The 17748-nt window shown below is 52.0% G+C and overlaps 1 protein-coding gene across 4 annotated transcripts; it reads right to left on the bottom strand.

Moving 5' to 3' along the window:
• Positions 1 to 242: 242 nt before the first annotated feature.
• Positions 243 to 16794, bottom strand: LOC123355956 (AN1-type zinc finger protein 5-like). 4 transcript variants are annotated; one of them, XM_044998836.1, is made up of 7 exons: positions 16678 to 16794; positions 15219 to 15321; positions 12789 to 12953; positions 11416 to 11509; positions 9819 to 9937; positions 7886 to 7996; positions 243 to 3238 (listed from the first exon to the last, which is right to left on the bottom strand). In XM_044998836.1, exons 3-7 carry the CDS (start codon positions 12937 to 12939, stop codon positions 3090 to 3092), a joined length of 624 nt encoding a protein of 207 aa, XP_044854771.1. In that variant the 5' UTR covers positions 12940 to 12953; positions 15219 to 15321; positions 16678 to 16794; the 3' UTR covers positions 243 to 3089. The 4 variants fall into 4 exon arrangements, with proteins under 4 accessions (XP_044854771.1, XP_044854772.1, XP_044854770.1 ...); XM_044998837.1 differs by lacking the exon at positions 16678 to 16794 and adding an exon at positions 16059 to 16173; XM_044998835.1 differs by lacking the exon at positions 16678 to 16794 and adding an exon at positions 15499 to 15714.
• Between the last annotated feature and the right edge of the window lie 954 nt (positions 16795 to 17748).

Below are 17748 nucleotides of genomic sequence, written 5' to 3'. Positions count from 1 at the left end.
ATGCGTTTTGGGGAAAAGCCCACCCAGGGGCTCATCAGAATACCCGGCTCTTCTACAACGCTTGTCACCTGGAGATCTCAAAGCGCGCTGCCAACGACGACTGGAGCTGAACAGTAGAGTGGCACCCTTCATCACGCAGCTCTTCCTGGGGTAGTCGGCAGTTCACCCGCAAAACATCAGCTCAAACGGCGGGTGGCCAGAGAGCTCCCGAGCCACAGCAACACAAAGAGCAGTTGACACCATCCAAGCAAACTAGAATATATTAATATTTACATATCTGGTATCAGACTTTCTAGGAAGAAGACAGAGATAGAGGAAGTGGTGGAGAAACAGAGGGCTGGTTTATCACTGCCTGGGCTTCCCTCCACAGTGAACTGCCCCTCCCCCTGGTAAAGAATTCCCAGGCTTAATGTGACCGCTACTGACAGTGTGTGATCGGAGAATGGTTCCAGGGCCTCCCATGGCCATGCTGGAACCAAGGTTGGGGACCAAGCCAGCCACGGTGCAGCAGGCCCTTTTCACGAATGAAAATGTCTCTCCATAAGGAAGTGGGGTTTCTGCTGGGCTCAAGATGGGCGTGGGCACCAGGAAGCGTATGGTGGGAGGAAGAAACCGCTAGCTGGCTTGAATTAAACACAAGCCCAAACGAGCCCACTTAGGCTAACAAAAGGATGGCGCAGAAGGAAACCAACCCCCGACACTGGTTATATGGCCCCAAACTGCTGGAGACCAGATGCTGGTCGCAGAAGCACCCGTGTATATCCAGAATGACTCCAGCGGAGCTATTCCAGCTTTCTGCACTGACGAGAACACAGCTGCTCTGCGTTTACAGCCTGGCCCTGATTCAGAGCCATGTTACCTTGGCACGTACCTAGCGCGCCTCTACTGAAACCAAAACAAGGCTTGGAATTTGCCATGAAGTCAGCAATGCTACTTGGGATTGATGCTCCAGGCTGGATCCTCCAGCCCAGTAGCTAGCCTGGCGTGTCTGCACTGAAGTCAATGGAGCTACTCCGGATTTGCAGAGCGGATCAGATTCACCAATGCGTTACTCCAGGTTTATGCACCAGCTCGATGCCGATCAATGGAGTTACACCAGGGTCAGACTGGAGAGGGCGGCTCTAGTGAATGAGGAGCTCTATCTCCACTGTAGTTACTCTGGATTTACACCAGTGTTACTGAGCCCAGAATTTAGCCCTTGAATTCTTTCCCCGTGGTACCTTCTGCAGGGAATGCTGCTAGGACAAGGAGGGGAGAGACTGATTTGGCTGGATCCAGGTAGAAAAATTAAAAATCTTTATCCTCAGCTGGTGTGAATGGGCCAGGCCGCGTGGATTTCAGGATTGCTTTACAGCAGCTCAGGTCTGGCCCGATGAATTGAACTGCTTCTTGCACTTTTATTATAAAGTCGACGTTTAAGGGAACAATTTATCACGTGGGATAGTTTAAAAGTAGGGCAGAGGCATTTTAGTTGCTTCGTTCTCCGGGGGCTCATTTCGCTTCCTTTGCTTCTAGAATTCGGGGCTCATTCAGTTTGTTGGGTCCTGTAAACAGCCCAGAAACGAGCCACCTCCTAACGCTCCCATCCGAGAGCTCCCCGCAAAGCAGCAGTGGCAGCCTGATTCCTAGGCTCCTAGCTGCTGCGGGGCCCGGGTGAAATTCACTTCTCTGCAGAGAGCCTGCCCAGCGCCTCTATACCGAGTCCTGCTCATCACAGGAATGTACGTGGGATTTCAGTGGCGCAGGGGTGTGGGGCTGGCGCGCTGCACAGGAGTGGATTTCACACCCACCCCTGCCCCGAATCCTCTTTTCAAATCTAATCGAGGGCCAGATCCTGTGAGTTTCCAACATTCCTCTCCATCCAGGATCAGAACCTCAATCTGGGTCCCAGAGGTGCCCAAATTCAGCCCCTTTGATCCACATCTGGGAACTGTATGGCTCAGAACGGTAGAAGTTCCTTAGCAGGCAGATTCAGCTGCTATAAGGCAATGGAGCGGCCCTGATTCACAACAGCTGAGGATCTGCCACTACCACTGCACCCTGGGGAACAAGCAGTGAGCTGGGAGAGGTCAGCGGCTCAGTGTGATTTCCCACCAGATCCACCCACTCGAGAGAGAGGCTCACTGAATATCAGCGAGGCCTGGAGGGAGGACAGAGCTCTCTGAGATTTGCATGCGTGCAGCAAAGGGAGGAGGAGGAGGAGGATTGCTGGTCTGAATTTTGCGCACAACCCTGATAAGAGAGAATCACACAATAAGGCAGAAGGTAAAGAGTGGGAGGGGCGGAAGGGAGTTATTGGCGCGTGAGCTTCGGTGGGGCTACAATCGGCCTTGCTCGGTAAGCAGCCAACAACCGCACATGGGCGAGTCTGAAACACGAGGCTAGCGCCAGGCGTCCCGCCGGAGCCTTGAAAGCAGCCCCCGCCGCTGAGCCCAGCATCCCACAAAGCCTGGGGAAGGGCAAGAGGCATTTGTGGGTTTTTCCTGAATGTTCCTGGCTCATGGGCGTAACGCTCACGTTTGGCTGCAGCGTCCGCGAGCCACGAGCTCCTTCTGCTGCACCAGCCGCCGCTGCTTCACGATTCTGTCGCGACACCAACCGCTGCTTAAGGGGAAGGGGGAAAACTCAGAGCTGTAACGGGACAGAATCCTTGTTCTGTGTCTGAGCCCAAATGGGAGCCTCAGGGGGCGAGGAGATGACGTTTGCTGCTGAGCAAGGTGCTGCAGTGACTCACCAATGCTCACAGCAGGCTCCTGTTTGCAAAGCCCGGGGCTGTCGCACAGACAGAACGGAAGGGCTGCTGAACTCCTGCACGCCATGAGCTGTGTGCGCAGCCCTGCTGGAAGACAAGTCCAAAGCTCTTAACAGGGGGGCGGGCGGGGTAGGTGCAGATCCCTTTTCTGGTTGAAAACGGGTTAAAAACACGTCAACTGAGTGACGGGTAGAGGAAAAGAAGTGGGGAGAAAGGAGCCACGGGGTTGCTGAGTCTCCTCGCCTCCTGGCAGGATCCCAGACACCGTGGGGGGAAGGGAACGGGAGTGGGAGGAGTGCCACGCCACAAGGCTCAAGTACTCAATGCTCAGCTTCCTTCACAACTTCTGGATCTTCTCTGCCACAATAATGGGGTTCTCCTTGCGGATCTTCTCGGCCGCCTCCGCCTTGTAGTCATACGGGCAGCTGTGCATGTCAGAGTACCGGTGGATGGCACAGAACAGGTTCCCGCAGCGGCAGTCGAAACCTGGATAGGCGAATTCCAGAGAGACAAAGCAGAGTTAACCATGAACTATCAGGATGGGGAGGTGACACAAACAGGGCGAGAGGGTTGGCGCTTGGCACACACTGATGCCCCATTTATGCCTAAAAAAGGTCAGATTAGGCACTAACTGCCTGCGAGTCCTCTGTGGATCCCCCCAACCCCGTGATCCAGGGTGGCTCAGCTGCTGCCACGGAGAAGTCCAGTGGCTCGGCCATCACTTCATTTGATTTCCTGTGCCCCTGCGCTTCCACATTCACTGGAGAGGAGGAGGGCTAGTGAACCAATCAGAAGCCAAGGTTGGAGGTCACAGCATGTCACCAGGCTTCCCATAAAGATCAGGCTTCCTGTTCTCACATTTCTGCTGAGCAGGAGTCAGCTCTTTTGTGCCCCGATGGCAGGAGGAGTGGCTCAAAATACAACGTGCCATGTTAGATTTACAGCACAACCCATTCAGCAAAGGGCAGGCCAGAGGCAGCAGCGTCACTGGAAGCGTTTCAATAACCAAAGATAATGGACTATGGGAAAATGACCCTGTTTTGGAAACCAGTTTGCTGAAGCTCAGATAATTGAGGTTGTGCTGCATTTTGATGGATCTCGCTAGATACTAGGTAACAGCCTGGTTGCTACTTGGACATTTTGGGTTTGCTTTATCCACAGAACCGTGTTAGCTACAACTGTGTCTCATTCTGATCATTGGTCCCCTTGAAAACTTTCCAGAGAACTGGGTTTTATGGCTAATGTCTCTGGTGCCTTTGGATGGAGTCAACTACACACGTGAACTACCTAAGCCTTGGAAGTCTGTAGTTTAATCATTTAGCTTCGCTCTTAGACAATGCTTTTCAAAGGTGTTTGAACCAGTACCGTTATCCCAGTGTCCTAGATTGGGGAATCCAGCACAGGGCAGGGAAGTAATCTGCTCCAGTTCAGCAGCCGAGCAAAACCCTGGTCTCCTAACTTGAGTTCAGCACTTTAACCACCGGACAATGCTGCAGCCTGTAGCACCTTTCTGGAAGCGCCATGCTATGGAACGATTTCCAAGACACTGGTGGGATGTATGAATTTATCCCCATCTGGGAATCCAAGGACACGGGTACTGACTTGCCTTTCCCTAATACACAGAATTCTTGTGAGCTACCCAATATGTTTATTCCCATAAGAAGGGGTGGGGGGTGTTCGACTTTTTAAACATGCTGGGTGAGAAAGCAGCTTCCCTTCCAAGACATCCGGTTGCCTACAGATCTGGAGAGCCTGCACAAAGAGTGTATTTTCCCTTCTCTGTGTACCTGGAGTGGACGTGCTAATAACATTTATATGATAGCGCCCAACGGCTGCAAATCTAGATCAGGGCTTTGTTGTGCCTGGCACTGCACAAAACACCTTGGGCTTATCTCGCGCAAGGGACCTTAATGCCGGTGAAAGCAAAGGCTTGTGTGTAAATTTCATGTTGTTAAACACAATCTACAACGAGGTTAAAGAGGAGAGCGCTCTGCTCAAACAGCGTCACCGCCACAGCTCTGGGGTTAACTTTTTCCAGGGAAAGATTAAATGGTGGAGTAATGTCAGGGGAGTCCTGTTTTTGGTAAGGAAACGCAGCCAAGTTAATTGCTTAGTGAATTTTCTTGCCTGTAACATCTTACAGGACCCGATGAATGCTGCTTGCCTGGGACAACCCTGTTACTTTTTCACCATCAAGCTCCACAGGCTCATAACGAATAGGCTGATCTTGCTTTCACTGAACAGTCAGAGTCCAGTTGATTTTCAGCGGCAGGCAGGGGGCTGGGGAGATTTTCAAGTGCTCATTCCTGGCCTAACTTTGCCCCTGTTACTCTCAGTGGGGATTTGACCACTGACTTCCACAGAGCTAGGCCAACACCGAGCGCTTTTGAAAAACCCAGCCTAGAGCATCAGTCCCATGTTACGCTGATCATGATCATGGTTATTACATTAGTGGCTAAGGACCAACCAAAAAGGGAGCCCCATTGGGCCAGGCGCTGTAGAAACCCAGAGTAGCAGACAGTCCCGGGGGTATGTTGGGAATCGCTGGTAGATGGGAGGGACCCTAGTCTGAACGAAAGACTGACTGACTATACCACGGCTGAAGGGTAGAGGGCCCAGCCAGCTGGCAAGGCAAGCTCCCTCTTTCCAAGGAACGGCTGTATATTTAAATGAAGGGAGTGCTAGGACTGACAGCCCTGGAGAATGAAGAACCGGTACCAGCAAGGCAAGCCCTCCCTTTCCCTGCCCCTCTGACAATGTGTCTCACTGGACCTCAGACTCCTAGACTTTACAGCCAGAAGGGACCATCGTGATCATCTACTCTGATCTCCTGCACATCGCAGGCTGCAGAACCGCACCCATCCACTCCTGTAATTGACCTCTGGCTGAGTTACTGACGTCCTCAAATCATGGTTTAAAGGCTTCAAGTTACAGAGAATCTACTGTTTAAACCGCCAAGTGACCCGTGCCCCATGCTGCAGAAGGTGGCGAAATCCCCCCAGGGTTTCTGCCAAACTGACCTGGGGGGGAACTTCCTTCCTGACCCCAATATGGTGCTCAGCTAAACCCTGAGCATGTGGGCGAGCCCCAGCAGCCAGACACCTGAGCAAGGATTCTCTGTAGTAACTCAGAGCCCTTCCCACCTAGTGTCTCATCACCAGCCGCTGGAGAGATTTGCTGCCGGCAGCCGCAGATCGGCTACACGCCATGGTAGGCAGACTCATCATCCCATCCCCTCCAGAAACTTATCAAGCTCGGGCTTGAAGCCAGTTAAGATTTTTTGCCCCCACCACTCCCCTTGGAAGGCTGTTCCAGACCTGGACTCCCAGTGAATGAATTCCAAACATCCCTATTGCAAAATAAATGTGTAGATACTGTGACAGGGTCAGGCCAGATGGATACAGGAGAGTATTCCTCTGGAGTCCTGGGGCGTGACTGCTGAAAACCCCTCCTCCCTCCTAGGGAGAGGCCACTAAACCCACCGCTCCTCGAAAACATTGAGAGAGCCGGTGGTCGTTGCCCAGAGGAACTCTGCCCGGATACGTGAACGGACGGAGGATTGGAAATTGGCCCCACATCGGAAATAGGCCCCACATACAGGAGAGTGTTAGAAGGCAGATATATTAGTCCCAGATTAAGTAGATCCCTTTTCCCTGGGTAAGGTAACAGGGGCAGTTCCAGAACAAGCAGGAACTTGCTGGAACCAATTAAGGCAGGCAGGCTAATTGGGACACCTGGAGCCAATTGAGACGAAACTGCTAGAATCAATTAGGACAGGCTGGCTAATCAGGGCACCTGAGTTTAAAAAGGCCCTCACTTCAGTTTGTAGTGTGCATGCGAGGAGCTGGGAGCAAGAGGCATTAGGAGCTGAGTGGGAAGGTGTATTGCTGGAGGACTGAACAGTACAAGCGTTATCAGACACCCGGAGGAAGGTCCTGTGGTGAGGATAAAGAAGGTGTTGGGAGGAGGCCGTGGGGAAGTAGCCCAGGGAGTCGTAGCTGTGGTGCAGCTGTTCCAGGAGGCACTCTAGACAGCTGCAGTCCACAGGGCCCTGGGCTGGAACCCGGAGTAGAGGGTGGGTCTCGGTTCCCCGCAAACCTCCCAACTCCTGATCAGACACTGGAGGAATTGACCTGGACTGTGGGTTCTACCAGAGGGGAAGGTCTGTGGGCTGGTCCCTGCCCCACATGGTAAATCTCTGAGGCAAACAAATATGCCAAGAAGCGCAGGACCCACCAAGATAGAGGAGGAACTTTGTCACAATACATTCTTGTATTACCCAAGCTTCCCTATAGCTGGTCTTAACTGAGTTCAGCTTGTGCCCAGGGCTTATCTGTCCTTCGCCACATCCACAAGCTGCATGAGGCTCACATTTCCCCAGTGGCCTCTCAGCATTAGGGAGAAAGTACAAAGGGCTTAAAAAAATCCACACACAAACTCGCCTCCTCTGGCAAGCCAGGGGTCCAGCACATCACTTTAGCTTTCCCCTCAATACACAGACCAAGGTTTTCAGGAGTGACTAGAGATTTGAGGTACCTCCATTTCTGAGGGTCCAACTTGCGAGATCGTAAAAGGGCCTGATTTTCAGAGGGTGGGTATGAGGCCCTTTCTGAAGATCAGACCCTTTTAAAATGTCTCAAATTGGGTACCCAACTACCGAGGCACCCACAATCACCAGCTGTCCTCCCAGTTCTGCAGAAAGCCAGCTCCACTGCCTTTGCTTCTGCACGGAGCTTTGCCGAGCAGCAACGGAGCGAAACTGAGAGATGCCGCTCAGTTTGCTATTGGAATGCTCAGAGCAGCAAGGAAACAGACGAGAATTGTGTCACTTGCTTGGGAAAGCTAAGGCTGGGGGTTCAGTATTGTTCAAAGGACAGCGTCCCGCCGACCCATTCACCCACATTTCTCGTGATACCAACACATCCCTCGGAAATTTCCCCTCCAAACACCCCAACTCTGCTTATCTTGTGAAATCAGAGAGGATCACAGAACCAGGGGATATGGCTGTATACTTATGAAACCCTACAATAACGTCTGAAAACCGATACCACCTCAGGGATTCAAAAATTGGCTTTCCCTAAAGCAGGCAGGTGCTGTTCTTGGCCACAGGCGGCTTTCCCCGTTATGTCTTACCGGTTAGCCCGATCTTCTTCCGGCAAGTAAAACAGCGATTCTTTTTCTGTTTGGGTTTTTCTGAAGTCTTCTCACCCTCAGCAGAGTTCTGGGATATTTCAAGGAGGGTCTCTGGAACAAAGAGAGGAGGGGAGAGTTTCCTTACCTCCCTTCCACACCAGGGAACATTTCTATGTATTGTTTTTGTTACACTAGCACCTAGAGGCCCTAATGGAGATTGGGACCCCACTGTGCTAGGAGCTGTACATACGTACAGCGAGATAAAATACCTGCCCTAAAGAGCTTACCATCTAGACAACACAGAAAGGGGAGAGAGATTATCTCCATTTTACAGGTGGAGAATTGAGGCAAAGAGATCACGACTTGTCTGAGATCCAGATCTCTCGAGTCCCAGTTCAGGGCTTTAGCTTCGTTAAATAAATAATGAATGGTCACACTTCCATAGCATGTTTCACCTGTAGGTCTCACAATGCTTTACACACATAAGTAAGCCTCACAATCCCTCCTCTACTGGTGGGAACCCTGAGGCTCTAAGGGCCAGGTTTTCAAAGGTATTTAGGTGCCTTGCTGGATTTCCAAAAGCACCTAAGCAGGCTGGTGCCTGTCTCCCATTGAAATCCATGGGAGTTCGGCGCCTAACCACTTTGGAAACTCCCACTAGGCACCTATCTGCATCTTCAGGTGCCTAAACACCTTAGAAAATCTAGCCCTAGAAGACGAAGGCTACGTCTACACTGTAGCTGGGGGTGTGATGTGTGGCTTGTGCAGACGTACCCACGCTGGCTTTAACCTCGTTAGCTCACTGAAAACAGCCAGGAGGATGCAGTGGCATGAACTTCAGTGCAGGCAGCACAAGTACACACCCCAGAGGGTAGGGATGACTTGTGCAGCCCACGCTGCCACATCCTCAATGCTGCTGATCTAGCAAGCTAGCTAAAGTGCAGCTAGTGCAGGTACATCTACATGAACCGCAAATCACACCCCCCGCTGCAGTGCAGACCTACCTTCAGCAGTGACCTGCTGATGATCATGCAATGAGTCAGTAGCCAGGAATAGAAGCCAGGTCTCTCAAGTCCCTGCCCAGTGCCTTTTCCATCAGACTAGGCTACCTCTGTCTTTGCGCCACTTGTCAGAAAACACCACCAGCCTCACCTACTCTTTCCAAGTTCTTGCCTTGCGCTCATAAGAAAAGGACTCCCGTCACCATACTTGAGCCAATGGTTCAATCCGGCAGCAGGATCCACTTCCTTTAATGGCCATCAACCCTCCATTTTAAAAAAAAGCATTTGTACAGGAACAAATGGGTGGTGTGGGTAAATAACTGTAGCTTCAGACTGCAGGAGAGCATCTCCATGGCAGCGTGTGGCGCCGTTATGGCTCCAAATCAACCGTAACCAGAAGCCCTCCCTACTTAGCACTGACACTTGCACTTCTCCACTGTACAAACATCTCTGTGAGGCATGCGGGTATTAATGTGGCCATTTCACAGATCAGTAAAGTGAGGAACGCAACAGAGCGAGTCACCAGTATAGCCAGAAATAGAACCCAGGAATCCTATTTCCTAGTCCTCTGCCATTAACCTGCACTGGATCGATCGCCACTCCTCCCTCGAGAGATGGCATGGAACTGCAGCATGCAGTCGCCTAGAGGGGCACACCAGGCAGTGGGTTGCTTCCAGGTGTTCTGACATTTAAAAAGACAGAAATCATGGAAGATTATCTGGCCGCCAGGTATTTGAAGGTTGGTGGCTAGTCAGTTCTCAGCCCATAGAGTGATCTATTAGGCTTCATCCTCAGGCAATGAGGAAACTGCCTTTCCAATGCTTTCCCCTAGATCTTAGCTACAGATCATACATGTTTGATTCTTCCCTGTGTTCCTGGCTAGTATTCTATTTGCTGCTTAAAACTGGATTATCATTTATACTCGCGCCAACCTGATGAGGAAGATGCCGATGAGGTTTCGTCTGTGCTAATGTATCCGACTGTCTCGCTGCTGGTTTCCTCTCTGGATATGCTCATGGCGGTCATCTGATGGGTCACAGGAGTCTGAGTGCTGGGAGCATTAACAACAAACAAACAGAAATATTTTCCTCGGATGAGCAGTTATGCGAGATGCATCTTCAGCCCACAAAATTAACGTCATTACATTCACAGAAAGCACAGCGGCATGGTAGGTCAATCATTTAACCTCTCTTCTCTGGAGACTTGGGTTCACGTTTCTCTTAGGACTCAAATGGAATGAATTTGTGATGATCTCAGCCTCCCTCCTCCCCGCTACATCCCAAAGCCATGGACATGATTCACAATCCATAGAGAGAGATCCAGGACCAGAACAGCTACTGGTGAGGACTGCATGGCCATGGCAGAGCTGAGCGAGAATAGCAGGGGTGGTGAGAGTTATGAAGCAGCTGGGACAAACTGGGATTTGAATACAGCAGGTGTTTTGGATTCTGGCTACGGTGCACAGGCAGAGCTGTGTGCATACAAACTTGTATTTATTATATTTGTAAGTTGTATTTACAATTTCTATTTACTACAGCTTAGTATTCTAGGTCAGAAATCCACCTGATTTTTCTCCCTCGAAGAGTCTAAGCCCTGGATTTTTTTCCTTCCATTTATTAAAGTCTGTTTCAGACACATCTGTATCATTGGTTTTGAATTTAATACTATCTGGAGCCTTTGAAAGCTATGAGCAGAATTCAACCCAGGGTGAAGAGCACTGGGCCATCAATGGAATTACAGTGGGGATGGATTTGATCCGGCGGGTTTTTTATTCCAGCTAGAAAAGAGGCAAGGTCAGTTTCTCTCTTTCATCAACAGCTCCTTCCAATGAGAAGCTGGGTTGGCCACCCCTGCATTCAGCCGCTGAAGTGAACATACCCAGGCAGTCAGCTCCCTCCATCAAGTTAAGGACAGGACTCTGCTGAACTTTACAGCAATGAACTGGAGAAAATAGGTCTGATTCTCCTGTCTCATTCCAGCCCTCTGGGGGTTTTCTAGAATGCCCATCACCCTTGTATCCAGGTGCTGCACTGGTAAATTAGTTATACATAGGGAGGTCTATTGTGGACTTCATGAAGTATTTTGTTCTTCTCATTCACAGCATTTTTACACCAATATAGTTCCACTGACTTCAATGTAATTACTCTTTACATCAGCCTGAGAGGGGAATCAGGCCCTGTGGCTTGTCTGTACAGCCAGGACGCTTCTCTGAAATGAAGCGGGCGGAGAGGAAAAGGATCAGAGAGGGTTAACCTCAGCAAAGCTCCAAGCAGCGGGGGCACGGGGGTGGAAGGACACTCACAGGCATATGCCCTTTCATACCAGACCCCACACGTCAGCTAGTCACCTTTGGGGCACTAGACGTTTAGAGGCTGGTCCTGCTGTCAGAGAGGTGAACACTGAGTCAGTGACCTCTTTAGACCCAGACTGTTTTACAAAAGCTAATCAGCTGCATGGCAGAGAATAAAAGCCTCTCTCCTGGTCCCACAGCCATTGCTGGTAGATCCGCATAGAGTTTCTTGGCCCTACCTGGTTTTCACATCTTCAGGCGTCGGGTCTCCCTCTGTGCCCTGTCCTGGGATGGAATCTGAAGCTGCGGGGCTGTTGCTGGGACCACTTGCTGCTAAGACAAAACCCCACATTCTCAGTGAACTCTCAGAAACATCAGCAAGCTCCATAGGCGTTAGCCAGTAGCCAAAGGGCCAGCAGGCAAGGCTCAGGAATGAATTCCTGATTCAATTGGTGTCCTTCAGACCCAGGATCACACAACCCTTCTCACTAACTCAAGCGGTTTTTCCCACAAGAGCCAAAGGGATCATCCATGGAGGTTTTAGCAGCTCCTCAGGCTTTGAGATGATGAGGAGAACCTACCCACAAAGGTTCAGAGTGCGAATCACCCTCAACTCCCATTGGCTTCAATGGAAGGCTGTTCAGCTCCCCACAGAACTGTTCTTTGAGAGTCTGCCTCTCAGTTTCTTGGTACTGAGAAATCAAGCTGCCCCATTCTCCACCTCAAGACAGACATGCCCTTTGAAAGGGCCCTTAAAGGGACACTGCAGGCACCTACGTTATCTAGAACCCAAATGTTATTTTGCCACTGCTTAAAGCCAAAGGACCAGATTCTCAGCTGCTGTAAACCAGCGTCGTTCCACTAGCTACAACAGAAACAACGATTTACACCGGCTGAGGATCTAAACCAAACTCTTTAGTGAATTCTCTAATCCTCCTTAAGGAATAACAACCTCCTTAGTGTACCATCCCCTGCAGTGAAATCAAGTACAGCATTGCTATGCTGGGGATAAAAATTATACAAGGGATTTATCAGGCATCTCTCACGTTGCCATCTAAGTACCTGTACGCTCAGTGTCTGCACAAACCCACAGCAGGGGTGAATCCTGCTAATGATGGGAAGAGCAGAGTTTGTCTTCACAGCTGCCTCTCTGTTCAGTCACGCGTCTAATGTGTTTAGTAGCAAGGATCAGATCCTTAATTTCACTGCTCTGGCTTGTCAGCACTATTGAGATGAGAAAACTAGACAACCCAAGTGGCCAATTTCATCCCTGGTGCCATTTCACTGACTTCAATGGGTTTGCACCGGGGATGAATCTGGCCCGGTGTCTCTGGTGGTAACTGGGGAGCTCAGGGAGCAGCTGAACAGCATGGAGTCTCACGGTCAGGACATGCGACGTACTGGAGTGTGATGAATGGGAGCCATGTCTAACGCACAACTTGGATCGGGGGGGATACAACTAAGATAGTGCAGGGATTGTGGGATCCTGGCTTATATGCCGAGCCAGAGACCTCTCGGATCGGCTGAGAGGCAGTGCTACATTTCATCCGTTCTGTCCTGGCTTCATAAAATATCACGCACCCAGACTTCCAATCAATGGACTTTCCTCTACCTGGGGGGCTTATCCGGCCACTGCTCTGCTGCCTCTGTAGATACTCTTTATAGCAAACTGAGCACATCCCATTGGTCCGGGGGCTGCCGTAGAATCCACAGCCGGTGGTACACAGCATAGGCACCTGTGTTTGATTAGTCTCCTGGGCCATTGTCTCTCCTCCAACTATAAAGCAGGAACAAGAAAGACACAGCAGTTACATACCCGCGGGACATTTCCTTGTATACCATGGCTGACCAGGAAGGAAATGCACAAAGGACCCCAAGAGAGGTGTGATCTTGTGCAATTTTACTCTCCTACGCTCATGCACAAGTGTTTGCTAGATCGGCGCCCTTGCCAACCCTGCAACCCATATTCACAAGTGGCCTAGTCCTGCATCACTAAAGTCAAAAGAAGCAGGATTATAAGTAGTCCCTACTCACACAAGTAGGCCTACTAAAGGCATTGGATACCTGCATGAGTAAGGACTACTTGTGTGAGTAAGGGCTGCATGATCAGGTCCCAAATATCAATCAAAAATTTCCTTACGTGTGTTAGCAGCAGCTCCCTCGATCTCTAAATCAAAGCATTGAAATGGACCATACTTGGGTGGGTTAGTTACATTTTGCACTTTTACAGCTTTCATTTTCATTTATCGCAAGCTTCCCTTTCTGGTTCTCAGGCACTAGCCCAAGGCTGTGATATCTAACCTAGAAAATACTGAACGAGAATGTTTAAATCCAAACAAATATCTGTGTTCTCTGATCAACCGCTTTGAACCCTGGTGGGAGTGGGCTATGAATGTAAATAAGAGAGAATTCCTATTACTACTAGGTTTTGTAAAACCCTCAACACACGCAATTTTTGGCCAGTCTTGTGTTGTTTTTAAAACTCACCCTCAAACTATTTTCACACCTGTGCATTTTCACTTTCAAATGTGCTGCACTAAAAAGCAGTGAGATGGAAAGAGATGAAAAACATAGGACACAACTTATAGCACAGATTATAAATTATTCCTATTGCGTGGGCGAGATTCTGCGTCTGTTATGCTGTTGTAAATCTGTAGTAAATTCACTGATCTCAGGGTCGTTATTCTAGGTTTACACTGGTTAAAGGGCAGCTCAGAATCTGGCCCCAAGCTACTCACAGTACAATAAAATAATAGTGATCCAGTGGAAGCAAAGCCTTTAAAAATTCCAACAGGAAATTCCACTCTGCCCTTGCCAAAGCTTTCAGAGAGAGGCGGGCAGCAACTTTCTCCAAGCCCACAGATGTCCCTCCATGTGAAGAGTGCATGTTAGAACTCTGTAGGTTTAGGGGTGGATCAGCTGGTGGGAGGGAAGCTGTCCTTAGCAAGCATGTGGCATTTCTTCAACACGCCCCCACAGAAGTTACTGCTGCCTCATTCAGCTTGATGGAAAGATCCCAGCAGCCCTGAAAGAGCCATGTGCCTGCAAAACCTTCCCCTGGAGGGAACAAGCTTTGGGAACAAGGAACATTTCCCCTCCCGTGAGGTTTTCCGTAGGAGGGGAATGATTCAGCTCTTACTAGCTCACTCCTCTTTGCCCGTAGATGGGTGATTAGAGTTTCTTTAATATTACCCTGCAGCTTTCCTTAACACAGCACTGCCTGGCATTCCCCATGCCCTGCAGGCTATGCTTCCCATCAAACACATGTAAACTCTACGTTCAGCTAAACCTCCTCCACACTTGCCTAGCTAGATGTTGCCCTGTGGATGAGATTAACTCAACTCACGCTGGGAATACTGTAGCAAAGCCCTGGAATATGAGAGGACCTGGATGTAACAACAGTCCTTTTCACCCTCCTTTTTTAAAGTGGCCTCTAATTTTGGGCACCCTGACAACAGCCGCCCCTTTTGAATATAAAATCCTTTTGTCCAATGGTATTGGGGGAATTACACAGAAGTGACAATAAAAACAGTACAATACTCATGCTATGAAAGCAGATCAAATGCAAAAAAATAAAGTAGCAGGATCCAAACGAAGGGTCCTACTGAGGAGCCAAATGTGATCAAAGCAGGAAACAGGACTGCAACAGAAGTATGTTCACAAGCAGAGAGTGTTGGCATGGATTTGGAGAAGGGAGCAAATTCCCCAGTCACCTCACCTCATCCTGGCACGATGCTGCTATCCCTGAAAGCAGGTCTAATCCTCTCCCCTCGTTCCCATCATGCCCTATCTTGTCCTGAGCCAGCAGCTTTGTGCAAAGAGCCCTGGGGAGGCTCCCATGCTGCTGTCACTAAGGAAGGGGTTGGTACACCAAAAGCATCACTCCCTAGCAGGGGTCAGGGTCCAGTCATCAGAATGAACCTGACCCACTGCCCAGCTTGCTGGTGCTTCTCTCCCATGCTGGTTCCTGGATTAAACCTACCCCACCCAAGGAACTGGGCCCTTTCTCAGATTCCAGTACCCAGCCTTTAGAAGAGGTCACCTGAGCTCAAGAACTGCTCCAGCTGTTGCTTCCTGTCTGGGGCAGACGTCACCCCCCCACGAGCTGCCTTCTGGCAGGGAGAACAGGGCAACAGAAATCCAACCTAAAAATACGGGATGAAAGTTAATGTCACGAAACACACACACCACAGGGGATCACTGGTAAAAGCCCTTCTACGGATAAAAATTGCAGCGTGTGGGCATGCGTGTAGGGCAGGCGGACAGCAGAGATCAGCACTTTAATCTGCGGATCCAGAGTTTATTCCCCACAGGCTACTCACATGGCTCTGAGTCTATGATGGCGTTGTAGCGCTCTGGGGCACATAGTGCATTTTGTTCTGGGTTGTGTAACACACAGCGTACGTTTATGGGGCTATAGAAACGCCTGGTGGCGACGGGGGCGTGGAGGCATCAACCCTGTGCTCGGCAAACAGAAGAGGAATTGATTGGGCGAGGGGGGGTTGTACTTTTTAAAGCCAATCCATCCGTGGGGAGGTTAAAATGGCCCCATTTAAAGGAGCTGATTAACGATGTCAGTTTATTTTCAAGTATTAGAGGGGTAGCCCTGTTAGTCTGGTTCTGTAAAAGCAGCAAAGAATCCTGTGGCACCTTATAGACTAACAGACGTTTTTCAGTCACAAGTTCCCTCAAACTTTTGGGGAGAGACGCGTGGCCCAGTGGTAAAGACAAAGCAAGGGGGAGTCAGAACCGGGGAGTTCTAGTCACAGATGTGGGAGGAACGCATGGCCTTGTAATGAAAGCAGCCGGGAGTGGGAGCCAGGCCTTTTATTACCAGGGCAGGGGGCGTGTAAGCTAGTGGTTAAGGCAGGGGGCTGGGTACCAGGACTCCAGGGTCCTATTCCTGGCTCTGGCAGAGAGTGTGGTCAGGCCAGGCTGTGGGCACCAATGGAGGGGTCATTACTCTGCCCTTCAGGCCCCTCCCCAGCCCGGCCACAGCCTCACCCCGAGCCGTCTGCAAAACAATGCACCTGGCAACCTCCCTGCCCCCTAACTGACAGGACCCTCCACCAATCGCGCCGCTCGCCTCAACCCAAAGCCGCCGCCCCGCCCCGTGACAGTCATCGCCTGCACGCCGGTGGGCGGGACGAAATCGCCCCGCTCGCCCCGCAGCCGGGGGCGGCCTTGTTTCCAATAGAGCCCGCGGCTTTGCGGCCTGCACTGGTTTTGTAGCCACGCTCCGGCTTAGGGCCACGCAAGCACCCCACCATCTCAATGTGTGTGGGGGTGCGCGGGGGGGTCTCAACCGGCCCTAATTCCAGTCCCCCCGGGACCAGGGGCTTCAGGCACCTGCCCTGCGAGCCCCCGGCCTAGGGGCTTCGGGGACCCCCCCCGTGACCCCAGGACCCCTCCCCGCCGGCTCCATGACCGCCGCTCTGGGGGCCCCCCCAGCCCTGCGCCCCCTCGGCTCCGTGACCCGCGGGCTTAGGGGCTTCAGGCACCTCCTGTCCCACGTCGCCCTGGGACCCCCGGGCCTAGGGGCTTTAGGCACCTCCCCGCATTGCCCCAGGCCCTGCGACCGGCCCCCTGGTGCCCTCCCAGGCCCTAGGCGCGGCTCCGGCCCCCCGATCCCTCCGGGCCCGGCCGCGCGCACTCACCCGCCGCCGGCAGCCGGACCCAGACGCCGAGCGGGAGCGGCCCGGCCCAGGGGCGGCTGCTCCGTCCAGACACGTGCGGGCGCGGGGGGGCCCGACCCCGGCACAGGCGGTCACGCAGGGGCGGCTGCCGGCCAGCTCGGGCCCACGCCGGGGAAGGCGGGCTGGGGGCGGCCGGGAAACATGGCGATTGGCAGAGAGCAGCCCCGAACCGCCCCGGCTCCCTCCTCCGCCATGGGGGAGGGGGATGTGAGACACCCCCAGCCAGTGGGGAGGGGGGAATCTGTGACCCCCACCATGGGGGGATATGAGACACCCCCCAGCCAGTGGGGAGGGGGGGGTCTGTGACCCCTGACATGCGGAGAGGGGGATATGAGACACCCCCCCAGCCAGTGGGGAGAGGGGAATCTGTGACCCCCACCATGGGGGGATATGAGACACCCCCCAGCCAGTGGGGAGGGGGGGGTCTGTGACCCCTGACATGCGGAGGGGGATATGAGACACCCCCCCAGCCAGTGGGGAGAGGGGAATCTGTGACCCCCACCATGGGGGGATATGAGACACCCCCCAGCCAGTGGGGAGAGGGGGATCTGTGACCCCTGCCATGGGGGGGAGATATGCGATCCCCCACTAGGCATAGGGGAGGGGGACCTGAGACCCTTTCAGCCATGGGGGAGGGGGATCTGCTACCCCCCCTCCCCACCATAGGGGAGAGGGATGTGAGATCCCACAAGCCATGGGGGATCTGCTACTCCTAGCTATAGGGAAGGGGACTGAGATCTGATACCCTCCCTCCGACTATGGACATGTGGGGCTGGGAACAGATACCTTTCCTGCCCCCTTCCCCAGCTGTAGGTGGAGGATTGGGATCTGATATCCTCCCCCGTCCCACACCCTCATCAGAGATGGGGGAAGGCA

Source organism: Mauremys mutica, chromosome 24 (assembly GCF_020497125.1).
Source record: "Mauremys mutica isolate MM-2020 ecotype Southern chromosome 24, ASM2049712v1, whole genome shotgun sequence".
Lineage (NCBI taxonomy): Eukaryota > Metazoa > Chordata > Testudines > Geoemydidae > Mauremys > Mauremys mutica.
This window is presented reverse-complemented; position numbering and strand designations above follow the sequence as displayed.